Genomic DNA, 13,176 nt, shown 5'->3' on the forward strand with positions numbered 1-13,176 from the left:
CCATGACGTAAACGCATGTGCTTCCGGGCGGTAGGACTCGCTGTATCAGCCTGACAGTACCATACCATCCTTACTGCCTCAAACTGCAGGCATCCATACCACAACCATCCAACCCCGAAAGAGCAATAACCTCGGTTCCCCGTGTAGGTCCCCCTCGCCGGCCACCAACCAGAGAAGCCAGAGAAGGGACTCGCGCCGACCTCGGGCTGATCGACTGCCCATACTTCTGCTTAATCGGCCTCCACGAGAATGCCTGTCGGGTATTCAAGGAGCCTCCTCCCGTGATTACACGACATGAACTGACAGCAACTACCAATTTACAGCTTGCATTGCTTGACTCGGGGAAGACCGACAAGATACAAGACTCCAGAAACCCATGTACTCCATGGAGACTGCGGGGTGCGACAGGGGCAGGCACGGAGTTGAGTGTCCTGCTATGCATGATGCCTTTTCCGGATCTACTACTTACACTAATAACCATCCTGCAGTTCTTGGCCGGACCTGATTCTGCAATATTTCCAGTACCAGTAACTAATATCAAATCAGGAGCGTGGGCCATAACGGTATACTTGATGATACTTCTGCTTTCTGGACCCTATAATATTAACTGAACAGTCTAACAACTTACTCAGTATATCTTATCAAGAATTTATGGCGTGGTCCGTGTAACTATCTTCCTAGTAAAACATATGACTAATGGCTTATAACCTAGTCACTTACCTCTTTACCATATTCTTATTATTCGTATAGAAACAGGAGCTGCAATCTACACTGTTTCCAAGGCACTTCTTTACAAATATTTACCGTTTTTTACCAGGCTGTTAGAGGAGAATTTTAAAGAAGTAGAAGAACAGTCAGCGGAACTGGGGGAAATAGATAGAGTTTTTTCAAGTCGAAGCTTTCAATTACTGCTTTAATGACTATACCTTGTGTCACGGGCCAGTGCCCGCTATCAGTCACGTGAACCACGCGACCTTGGCCTACTAATACAGAAATATGTCCGTAAAGAACTCTCTCTCCCCAAGCTTTTTGTAAACAGTTTATGGCCTAATTAGATTAAATTTAAGTCTTACTTCAGCCCTTCACATATAAAAAGCTTCTGATTTCTCTAATTATAAAACTAAGAATATTAGAAAAAATAAATATTAGATAAAAGAATACTGAAGTACTATTAGTATAACCTCTAATCCCTGGTAAAATATAAATACAGGAATTAATAAGTCTTCTAGTATAAGTATAAATACTACTATAGTAGATAATATAGATCTAAATAATATAAAATAAAGAAAAAGAATAATATAAATAGCAAAAAGTTATATAAAAAAAATAAATTTATTATTTTAAGATAATACTAGAATAGTAAGTCTCTCTATTATTAACTATTATAATAAATAAAGAATAAGTAATAGTAGCCCAGTTAATAGTTAAATCAGTACCAGAATATCTAAGAATAAAGATAATTTATTAACTAAAAGTATATTTATTGGATTCTATATTATTTAGTAGCAGCTCTAGTAACTAGCTTATATAATATATTATAATAGAAAATAAATTTAGTATAAATAGAGAAGCTATCAGCTTACTCTAGGATTAATTTATATATATATTTTTTAGACTAGAGAAACTAGTATAGAAGAATACCGGAATCTTTATAAAACTATATTAAAATATTAGTAAATTATAAGTTTTATTTAACTACTTTAAAAATATTTATAAGGATCTAAATATAAAAATATATATAATAAAGTAGTTATATTAGATATAGTAGTTAAAGAATATAATTTTTTTAAGATTTTTATTATAATTAGAAAAAGAATTTACTAATACCGGTACTCTTAAATAGTATAATAAAATTAAAAAATAAATCTTTCTAGATATACTTAATAAAATTATAACTAGGGTCTTAATAAATCATGATATTCTTATTATCTTCTTAGATCTAATCTTCTAACTTTATAAGATTAGTACTAATATAAATACTCTTAATATTAATAGAACTAAATAAATATCTTATCCTTATTTTCTAAGATCTAATAATAAGATAAACTGGTTATTTATTATTATAGTAAACTATATTAAATTATACACAGAATCCTGTTAACCTAATATTAAATCTTTATAATAGATAAGATAAGCTACTTAAAAAAAACTTAATAAATAATATACTAAAAAAAAGTATCTAAAATATAAAAGATTAGGATACTAAATTATAGGCTATATATTTTAATTAGTTTAATTATTAAATCTAGTATAAGTTATAATAAGATTAAGTATAAGAAAAGGTAGGTATATTACTAATATTAGAAAAGTAAGGCCTTTAGATAATAATAATTTAGTTACTGAATCCTCTAGTAAAAAGGATATAACTATAAAAAATAATTTAAAAAAAGAGTATCTTTTATTTTAAGCTATAAGTAGGAATAAGAGAGTATTAAGAAACTACTAAAAAATAAAATATTACTATTTTTAATTGATACTAGGGTAAATAGAATCTAGTTTATATAAATTTTAGTTAATAATAATTATTACTATTATATAATAGTAAATAAATCCCTGGTCTAAGTACTTAATCTTCTATATATTAAAATATTTTTATAAACTCTTAATAAAGTAGTACTAAATTAAGGTTAAATTACTAAGATTATATATTTTAATCTTAATATATATAGCTATTAACAGAGCTGTATATTTATATATATTATTAGATCTTAGAAGAATAGTATAATCCTTAATAATTTATAATTATATAAAGTAAATAAATAATACTCTACCTAAAAAAGATATCTAGATATCTTTATAAAAATAAGTAAATAAATAAGATATTAGAATTATATAAATTAATTAATTAGATCTAAAGAAATTAAAGTACTGTATATTAAATAAACTATAATATTAATAATTTATTAATTTTTATATAGTTAATTAATATTAAACTAATTATATATTAGAAGAGTTTTACTAGATAATATTAAGAAAATACTCTAACTAAAAAAATATATTAATTTAAAAGATAAGTTACTAAAATATTACTAGTAATAACTAGATATCTTTAATTAATAATTAATTAAGAAATTACTACTATACTACCTAAGGTTTAATTATAAGATACTATTAAAATATAATATAAATAATATTAAGAAGTTACTATTTTATAAATCTTTTTATAATATAAATAAAGAAAAACTATTTTATTTATAAAAAATACTTATAGATCTACTTAGAAAAGGGTTTATATAAATTAGCTAATTATTTATTATAGTACTAATTCTATTAGTTTAAAAACTAGATAATAATATATAATTTTATATTAATTACTAAAGATTAAATAAATAAATAGTAAAGGATTATTATCCCCTACTATTAATTTATAAAATATTATAAAATATAGATTAAGTATATTAGTTTATTAAACTTAATATTATTATTATATTTTATAAGATTTATATTTATCTAGAAGAAGAATAAAAAATAGTCTTTTAATTATATTATAATTTTTATAAATAAAATATTATTTTTTTTAAATTAACTAGTATACTAGTTATATTTTAGAAATATATTAACTAAATCTTATATAAGTATCTAGATAACTTTATATCAGCTTATATAAATAATATAATTATCTATTCTAACAGGACCTTATTAAACTATTAATAAAAAATTAATAAAATATTATAGAAATTATTAGATACAGGACTATAGTATAATATTATAAAGTCTGAGTTTAAATAAGAATTAATAAAATATCTTAACTTTATTATATAAATTAGAAAAAGGATTTATGTTAATTCTAAGAAGATAAAAACTATTAAAGTATAAAAGATATTAAAAATAATATAAAATATATAAAATTTTATTAGATTTATAAACTTTTACTAATTCTTTATTCTATAATTTATTAACTTTTTGATACTATTAAACTATCTAATAAAAAAGAATATAATCTTTAAATAAGATAAGGACTATTAATAAGCCTTTATAAAATTAAAAAATCTCTTTATTAATATCCTAATCTTAGTATATTTTAAAAAAGAATAATAAATAATTATTAAAGTAGATATCTCTAGTTAAGTAATAAGTATAGTTTTATTTTAGTATAGATCTAATAAATAATTATAATTATATACTTATCTATTCTAAAAATTATTACTAGTAGAGTTAAATTATAAGATCTATAATAAAAAATTATTAGTTATTATATATATTTTATATAAATAAAAACTAAAGCTGAAGATAATTCTATAATTTATTATTATAATTAATTATAAAAACTTATAATACTTTAGAAAAATATAATAGTTTAATAAATAATAAATATATTAAATAAATTTTTTAACTAAGTTTAATTTTAAATTTATTTATTAACTAGATAAGTTAACAGCTTAACCAGATATATTATTATAATAAAATTAAGATATATTAAAGAATAATACTAATAAAAGATTATTAAATTAATTCAGAGTCCTTTTTAAAGAAATCTAGATAAAAAATAAATAAGTAGTTTTTCTAATTACTAATAAATCTCTAAGTATAGAGCTAGATTTTATATAAAATATTTTTTTTTTTAAAAAATCAGAATTATAAATTAAATAGAGGAAGACTAGAATAATAAATATAATATATTAATAAATTATCTAGATTTTATAGAAAAGAGAATACTGAATTATTATAGAAAATAATATTAAAATAAATTTATTAGAGTATTATTTAGATAATTAAAAAGTACTTTAATTCTGATAATAAATCTAGATTTCTAATAATAAAATTTTATATATAAAAATTATATAAAAGATTTATAATTTTTATATTACTAGATATCTAGAATAAGATATTATATATTTAATATTATCCTAATAGTTTTTTTAGCTAGAAGTAGTAAAGAATATATAATATTTTTTAAGAAATTATATAATCTATAGATATAATATAGTATAATAAGATATAAAGTATAGATTATTAAAACTACTATTAATTCTCTAGTAAATCTAGACTAAAATATTAATAAACTTTATTATAGATCTACTATTCTTAGGATTATTAAAAATTACTAATTATATAATAATAATAAATTAGTTAATAAAAAGTATAATCCTTATTAGAATAGCTAAGATAATAGTAGAATATATTATTAAAATATTCCTAATCTATTTTTATATATATTATAATCTACTCTTAGTAATTATTAGTAATTATAATCTCTAGTTTATTAATATTTTCTAGAGAAAGATTTATAAGAAGTTATTAATCTAATATTAATTATTAATTATTTTCTACCTATAAACTAACAGTTCTATAAAGTAGGTAAATTAAGAGATTAAATAGATTCTATAAGTATTTACTATATATACTCAGGATAATTAAAAGGAATTATTATTAATAATTATAATATTATATTAACAGGAATCTTATCTTTTTTCTTTATATATAAATATTATATTAACCTAATTAATATTAATAACAGAAACCAGAATTAAGATACTCTGATATAGCCTAAGATAACTAATAAAATATTTATAAAATATTTTTAAAAAGCTATAAACTAGGCCTAAATAGTTATTATCTTCATGCAGACTTAGTAAAAAGATTAAATTAATTAAGAATAATAAGCTATTTTTATCTATAAGAAAAGTAATTAAATATAACTAAATCTCCGAAATATATATATATAATAACTATTAAAGAAGCTGGACTAGGTATATACTTAATATTATATATTAGAGGTTTTCTTATTTTATATAGTTTAACTTAATATCTCTACTAGTATATATCTAATCTTCTATATTAAACTAATTTATTCAGCTGTTATAGACCTGTTACTATTCTAGATTATTAATAATATATAACTTTCTCTATTACTAGTTAATAAAAAAAAATATAAAATTAAATAAATTCTAGCTGTATAATATAGAAAAATTAATTAAGAATATTAAAATAAAGCCCTAGTAAAATAAATAGGTTAGATAAAATAAATATAGAAAAAATTAGATATAATCTAGGATTATACTATACTAAATATATTTAAAAAATAATACAGTCCTGTTTTAATAGTAATTTAATAATAAACTAATACTAATAAATATATTATAATCTCCTGAATAAGGACTAGACTAGAAGAGGGGTATTATTATAGACTAGTATCTATTATCAGTTATATAAACCACGCAACCTTAGCCTACTAATATAGAAATATATCTATAAAGAACTCTCTCTCCCCAAGCTTTTTGTAAACAGTTTATGGCCTAGTTAGATTGAATTTAAGTCTTACTTCAGCCCTTCACACCTTAGCCGGTTTAGTCTCGGGAAAGAAACTCCATCTGACCGAATAACTGCTATAATTAAACTCGCGAGACTTGCAGATATGATAAAGATTCAAGAACATAAATTTGCAGATAATAAAATATATTTGACCGACTGTTTTGGACAATCCGCCTCCAGACACTGAATAGTTAAGAAGTCCTGTCACCAATATTTGCTATATAACACTAGATCACATACATAAGTAGAACCTTGATTAATATAGTGATAATACCCAATCTAACAGAGATCGTTGATTTGTATCCCGCAATGTTGTTAATAAATTTGTGGATGTCACCTCTCATAAACTCCATCTTTGCCCAATCACGAAAACATGTCGTTGACTTTCGACCAAAACCCTCCATTGCCTATTCAAACTCACGATATACTTAGCTGCATCGCTCAACAGGGCCCTGAAGCAGAGTCATCAGTGCTTTGTTGAATGTTACTATATTGGTTGATGTCTGTCTCTTCGTAACTGAGCTGTAACAGACATAGCCTTACATATACAACGATTGTTTCAAAGTACAGAACTCTTAGCTTCCGCATATCATACTGTTGCTACCAACCCTCGTGTGAAGGGTTGTAGCAGAATTGAGTTGATTGTACTAGGCCCACATGCCTTTTTACCGAAATCGCAAGGAAAGGAAAAAGAACGGCCCCGTCCATGCGGTGAAACGGTATGGAGGCCTTTCTGCCGAAGACGGGGTATCCTTCCACCGTCTTCTCATCAACGCGACCTATACAGCCATGGCACTTGGTTTGCTGCCGGGCTCTGGCCTGTTACACTCCGATCACCTTCCCCATACCCGCACAATCCCCAATGCCATAAGCTTGCCGTCCTGCTTCACTGCGAAGCGGCTGCCCAAGTACTGGAGGTATTTCAGGTGTTGATCAATTTTAACCGACATTGTCATAACTTCTCCCGGTGAAAATGTTGTTCCGGGAATATAGAAGGCACTCAAGCTTGCCTCAACATCGTTCGGACCATCGGTGATCGTTCGGCGATCCCCGTCAGCAATAGGAGCACCACCTTCATCTTCCGGAAGTACAAAGGTTTCCGCGCGGAACATTGAGTCCCGGCCAGTTCCCTCTTCCTCGAATTTCCAATACCTCCGGCTCACCAAGCCCACAAAGGGCTTGATTGACTTTCTCTCTATCCCTGTCAAAGATGGCCAGCGTTTCATGGACGATGAAGTGATCAAAGCTTCTCTCCATGCCAATGCCATATTCACTTATAATCTGTCGCAGAGATACTTCTCCATCCGAGAATGCAACCTCTAAACACCCCCCAACAAACGCCTCCAACCAAGTGCGAGCCAGCTCCATGTCACGGAGACTGTCGTATATCTCCCTTGTCACTTTCAAGATATCCTCAGTTGGCAGCCGCTCGGTGAACAACCCTAGAAAGCCCCTGGCCAGCTCCTGTAGGCCAGGGACTTCGTACAGCACCGCCGCAGCGTAGGTGTGGGCTGCGCGCGTAAGCTCCTCAATGTCACGGGCGCGCAGGGTCTCGGTAGCATCTGCAGCATTCTTGATGGCTGGAAACACGCTGTAAAGCGTTTCGTATTGACCGGTGGAGAGGTAATGAATGAAGGTATGCGCGGCTCGGGGTTCGATAGTCAGCTCGAGATGATAAAGTGGGCCTAGTGATCGAATCGACAGAGACGCGACATGCGGCAATCGTTGGCGTGGGCATCGGATTCATGGTGTTTGGCTCCATCGTCGTCGCGCTGCGCATTTATGCCCGCGCTTCCATGCTGCGCGCTCTAGGGGCGGACGATAGTAAGCCGATGGAAACCCTCAACGCGTGAGACCGAACCGAGAACATGTCTAGTTCTGATGATCACCGGCGCGGCGAGCGACACGAGACCCTACAACCAGCAATCTCCACTCACATTCAGTCCATCAGATCCTCAACTTTGAATTATCGATAACGATCATGATCGGCTTCCAGTACGGGATTGGAAAACATGCACTTGGCCATAACAGAAAGCGAAACTGTGCCTGTGTTGAAGGTACGCCCCGAAATATTCTTTCACCACGTACACTAATCTCTAACTCTATCTATCTATCCAACCGGCAAGTGCATCTGGGTGACGCCTATCCTCTACACGCTTTCTATGGGGCTGATCAACATGTCCTTACTGAGGTTCTACCTGCATCTGGATCCCCGGACATTCACGCGTTCTTTCAGGTTTCTGTGATTGCAGGGAGGGAGCATTGTGCTCTGTATCGGAGTAACCTAATGCCAGACAGGAAGAGCTCTAAGAAGGTAAAGTACATTTGGCCAGGATGAACCAGTTCACCATCAACATCTTCAGATGTCCTTCACAGGCCACGTGGCGTGACGATCATGTCCATGTCGATCTGCTTGGTAACCCAGCTGCCGGTGACCTTCCAGGGCCGGTTGGGGTTTGCCAGTTTGACATCAAACTTGTCGAAGAACCCCGCCACCACCTTATAGATCTGGATCATCGCGATGTTCTGACCAATACAGGTGCGAGGACCAGCGCCGAACTGTGTATCGCACGCCAAGGTCAGCCGTCGAGTTGCAAAAGGGGGCCAAGGGTAACCCAAGATTTGAGAAAAAAATGCTACGAAGTGAAACGAGAATAGAGCGATAAAACAGGCAGCAAAGTGATTGCACAGCTCCGCAGTCAGAGAGGGGAGGATTCCGTGAGCTTACCGTGAAAAGATTTCTGTTCATCTCGGTCTTCCTTTCGGCGCTCGCCTCCAGCCACCGTTCCGGGCGATATATATCCGTGTCTTGACCGAAGATTTGCCGGTTGCGATGCAACACCCAAGCGTTCACGCCCACTGTCGTCCCGCCTGGTAGGAAGTGCCCTTCCAACGTCGCGCCCTCGGCAGGCACTCGTCGTTCTAGGATGGTGCCGGTAGTGGGATGCATGCGGAATGTCTCGAGGATCACGGCGCCACTAGCACAGGTCAGAGGCCCATCTGCATCATACAATGGGGTGGTGTGTGGAAAGGGTTTGAGCCTTCATGAACGTACAGGTAAGGGAGCGACGAGAGATCTTGAGCAGTAAGGCCCTGGACACTCGTCGACCTCTCGGCCGCTGCAGCCTGCAGTTCGTTGCGGAGCTTTTGCAAAACTGGAGGGTTTTGGGCGAGGAAGTACCACATGGCGCGGAGGGTGACAGCCAGGACATCATGACCTGCCATTCTAGACAGGTGGAAAGAGATGAGTCATCATCACAATATAGACAAGGAGACTATATACGCTCATTCGAGTGCTGATAGGATTATCAAAATGAGGGGCGGACGCACAGGTTGATGAAGATGGCTGACGTGAGTTCATGAATGGTAACCTTCTGGGGTTGTGCCTCGTGTAGCTTGAGCATCTTGTTGAGCATGTCATCGTCGGCGGTAGGTGAACTCAGGCGCTGTTCCACGATGTTGAAGGTATACTGTTCCACAATCAGCCTCTAGCACGACCACGATTAGAAGTGAATTGTAATCACAGACCTCAATGAGAGGCTCGACTTTCTCTGCCGGCACGGCAGTACGGAGGATTTTGAACAGAGCATGCAGAAACGGTGCCTGGGTTAGCTGTCCGAATCTGGTCAGCATTGAAAGGCAAGGATTGAGATGATTCTCTTCTTTTCTTCGCGCATCTTACCAGTCCAACCATGTAAAATATCCGGTTTGCGGCACCGATCATTCCACCAACATCATCCCCTTTCTGCAGGAAGCCAAGCTTTTGCGACACATTCACCTCAGCGAGACTGTCATAGGCGTAGAGATGCAACCACAGCGACATGTCGACGGTGGCAGGCCCGTGTTTGCAGAGATCTCGGAGGCGATGGATGAAGAGGTCGACGCAGCTGTCAACCAGGGGCTCAAGGCTCCTTACTGCGCCCTTGGTGTACAAGCTACCGAGATTCTTCCGCAGAGTTGCGTGATGGTTGACGTCGCGGATTGAGAAGAGGTTTTCCAAGCGCTTGCCTCTGTAGGTCGGTGCACCGACCTCGTAGATGTCGGACTGCGTTGCTTAGCAGGGTTCGTTCTCTATCCCATGGCAGAAGAATAATACCTTCGCAAATGCTTTCGTGGATGCGTGCACGGTATAAAACGATTCAGGACTAGCGACAGACACATGATGGGGACCGATGCGAACAATCGGGCCATACCTGTCATGATTAGCCACACACTCCGTGTGCATGTCCCCTCGGGAGATGGTGGCAAGCTTCCAGAGGTTGCTGCAGCTGGCCAGCCATGGCCCAGGTATGTGCCTCAGCCTATTGTATCGGGTGCTGAGGAGCCTCCAGCAAGCCAGTAGGGTAATGGGAATAAAGACATAAGGTAGGAAAGACATGGCTGCAGTTCTACATGTGCTGGCCACGAGCTGTCCCAGTGGGATAATAGGGAGGTATCAAGAAGGTATTTATGTGGGGACCGGACGATTCTACACCTCAGCCCGCTTTTACGAGACTGTCGACTGATAGTAACGGTCCATTGCTAAGAGGAGGAAATGCAACCTGACCAAATATACTAACAAAAGTGCAGTGAGCGAAAGGGACAACCAAAAAGGAAAAGGAGAAAATCGCACTGGGCATGACACGCGTACCGAGACAGGTCTTGATTTGCACCGCACCCTGGTCCTTTTCAGTCTTGCTCCCTTGAAATTCCCTGTGGCTACCTAGGTACCTCTCACGTTGACCAATAACCAGAAAGCAAGCAGCTTTGAACGGGGGCCGATTGCCCTGCCTTCTGCCTGGGCGGCTATGCTCTCGGCTTAGTCGCAACCGTCTCAGATCAGCTGAACCTTCCTAAGCAGGTGGTTTTGTCCTCGACGCATTGGACATCAACAGGCTTGCACCTACCTAAGCTCCAGCTGCAGGACTTCACTCCACCCCGTCAGTACCTACAAAGCCAGGCTTCCAGGCTCTCAACTGCCCTTTTTGAACTTCTAACGCTGCTCCGACACCACTCTAGGGATATTGTCGCGCTTTACCAATCCGGTAGTTCTATCACTCCAACCCAGATATGGCGTATTCGATCTATCAACTGGATCACGATCTACGCGTTTTTCTCCTGCTATTAGGCACGCCCATTCTCTACTCACTCTTTCTCATTTTCCGTGTTTTCGTCATACCGCCAGCAGTCACGAAATCTGTCCGAACCCGCGCATCAGAGCGTGCACTTCCCAGTGCGTGGCGAACCGTCAACGAGGAACTTGACACAAGTCTGGACTGTCATGGTCAATTCTGGTGGCGCAGAACTGGTATCCTGCTAGCTGAACTTCTGCATGATGCTGAGTATACCCAGGACAGACAGCGTGATGTTTTGAGACTCTTTGGCGGCGGTGCTGTGCCGTTCTTAGGTCTGGAACGGGAGTCCGGTGCACCGGGCTGGAAAAGTTTCATGACCGACGATCACCATCCCATCGAACTGAGCTGGGACTGGCACACCGGCCAGCAGGCTCCCACAGTGCGGTTCTCAATCGAACCGGTGAGCCGCGCCGCCGCAACAATGAAAGACCCGGAGAATTGGTCTGGGGACCGACAATTCCGTCAAGTCCTCCCCCGGATCCTGCCGGCCATGAATACACAGTGGCTCCGGCATTTCGACCAAGCCTTGAGCCCGGCAGTGCCTCCGGAGGGCTTCATGGAGGGCCATCCGTCCAAGATCTTCTATGCCTTTGACCTGGAGGAGGCCGACCAGACCGGAAAGGTCTATTACTTTCCCGGGTTCGAGGCGCGGGCCACCCACCAGACGAATCTCGACGTCCTCGTCCGGGCCATTCAGACCGCACCACGCTGCAGCGACAGCGCCCCCCACCACCTGTCGGCCGCCCTCGGTCTGTTCCAGGCCTTTGTGAGGGACCCCTCCACGGCCCCACTGGAGCTCGACATGATGGCCATCGACCTCGTCGACCCCGCCCAGTCCCGCATCAAGATCTATTTCCGCAGCCGCGAGACGAGCTTCGCCTCCGTTCGCCGGACAATGTCCCTCGGGGGAAAAGTCAGCGACCCCTGGCTGCAGCCGGGTCTCAGGAACCTGAAGCGGCTGTGGGATAATGTGCTCGACCAGGGAGACGTGCCCGAGGAGGGTGCGCTACGAGGGACGACCAGTACTCACCGAACCGCGGGGATGCTCTACAACGTCGAATTTCGGCTGGGCAGTGAGACGCCCAAAGTCAAGATCTATATTCCCGTCCGACATTACGCCCGCAGCGACTGGCAGGTCTTCACCGGGTTGAGGGAGTATCTGCGCGGAGGCGAAGCCAATGGCCAAGCCAGTGCATCCATCCCGCACTATGGTCGCGCCCTTGGTACCATCTTGTGGGCTGCCCTCGCACCTCTTGCTCTGTATGTCCATATTACTAACTGGTGGGGCCCCACAGTAGAACTAGTGCGTTGGAGAATCAGACCGGAATTCACACCTATATCGGCTGCTCCGTTCAACGAGGGGGGGAATTGCGTGTGGTTTCATACATCAACGGACAGACGGACAAGTTTCGACCCGAATGGGGCGCGAGCAACTGACCCGGGAGAGGGGGTAAGGGGGGTGACTTAGGCAATCATACTAGGACTTGACGAAATGCAATCTGATGGAAGTCACGGCATAATCTTTTCTCGCAACCATGACCCACGGCGCCAATGGCCGCTGCATGCAGGAGGGGGAATCACACTTGAATAGTACTCTTCGCCCCCAAACCCCCTCTTACGCTAAGCCCTCGGCTCTCAAAGAGTCAGAGTCATCAATAACCGAGTGAACAACCGGAAACGTGGGCTAGGTACTCGCTCCGGCTTCCTCATCCGGCAATATGCTTACATCGGAGATGCCGACGGAGTCATCACCAACCCCAACCCGCGTGATGATTCCTTCAGAAATGACTCTTGTAGGCATCCATGCTCA

The 13,176-nt window shown here is 37.6% G+C and overlaps 3 protein-coding genes across 3 annotated transcripts; 1 reads left to right on the top strand and 2 right to left on the bottom strand.

Annotated features, from left to right (window-relative positions):
- Positions 1 to 7,085: 7,085 nt before the first annotated feature.
- Positions 7,086 to 7,999, bottom strand: BO97DRAFT_413620 (uncharacterized protein; the record flags this gene model as incomplete). The annotated part of the gene is made up of 3 exons (XM_025696302.1): positions 7,086 to 7,453; positions 7,527 to 7,917; positions 7,955 to 7,999. 3 exons carry the CDS (start codon positions 7,997 to 7,999, stop codon positions 7,086 to 7,088), a joined length of 804 nt encoding a protein of 267 aa, XP_025552322.1.
- Positions 8,000 to 8,606: 607 nt separating this feature from the next.
- BO97DRAFT_44692 (cytochrome P450) lies at positions 8,607 to 10,667 on the bottom strand. Its single transcript, XM_025698704.1, has 7 exons — positions 10,349 to 10,667; positions 9,935 to 10,297; positions 9,781 to 9,864; positions 9,583 to 9,722; positions 9,308 to 9,478; positions 8,981 to 9,230; positions 8,607 to 8,811 (listed from the first exon to the last, which is right to left on the bottom strand). The coding sequence occupies exons 1-7, from the start codon at positions 10,628 to 10,630 to the stop codon at positions 8,623 to 8,625; spliced, it is 1,479 nt and encodes a 492-aa protein (XP_025552323.1). The 5' UTR covers positions 10,631 to 10,667; the 3' UTR covers positions 8,607 to 8,622.
- Positions 10,668 to 11,301: 634 nt separating this feature from the next.
- On the top strand, positions 11,302 to 12,803 carry BO97DRAFT_343137 (aromatic prenyltransferase; the record flags this gene model as incomplete). Its single annotated transcript, XM_025691695.1, has 2 exons — positions 11,302 to 12,599; positions 12,665 to 12,803. The coding sequence occupies 2 exons, from the start codon at positions 11,302 to 11,304 to the stop codon at positions 12,801 to 12,803; spliced, it is 1,437 nt and encodes a 478-aa protein (XP_025552324.1).
- Positions 12,804 to 13,176: the final 373 nt, after the last annotated feature.

This window comes from Aspergillus homomorphus (assembly GCF_003184865.1).
Source record: "Aspergillus homomorphus CBS 101889 unplaced genomic scaffold BO97scaffold_14, whole genome shotgun sequence".
Taxonomy (NCBI): domain Eukaryota; kingdom Fungi; phylum Ascomycota; class Eurotiomycetes; order Eurotiales; family Aspergillaceae; genus Aspergillus; species Aspergillus homomorphus.

What these genes read in the sequence shown, in the direction of transcription:
- BO97DRAFT_44692 (XM_025698704.1), bottom strand. Translation starts at nt 10,630, where the DNA reads ATGTCTTTCCTACCTTATGTCTTTATTCCCATTACCCTACTGGCTTGC. An exon ending in CCACGAAAGCATTTGCGAAG is followed by an intron (nt 10,298 to 10,348) that starts GTATTATTCTTC and finishes TAAGCAACGCAG; the next exon opens with TCCGACATCTACGAGGTCGG. An exon ending in TCAGCCATCTTCATCAACCT is followed by an intron (nt 9,479 to 9,582) that starts GTGCGTCCGCCC and finishes CCACCTGTCTAG; the next exon opens with AATGGCAGGTCATGATGTCC.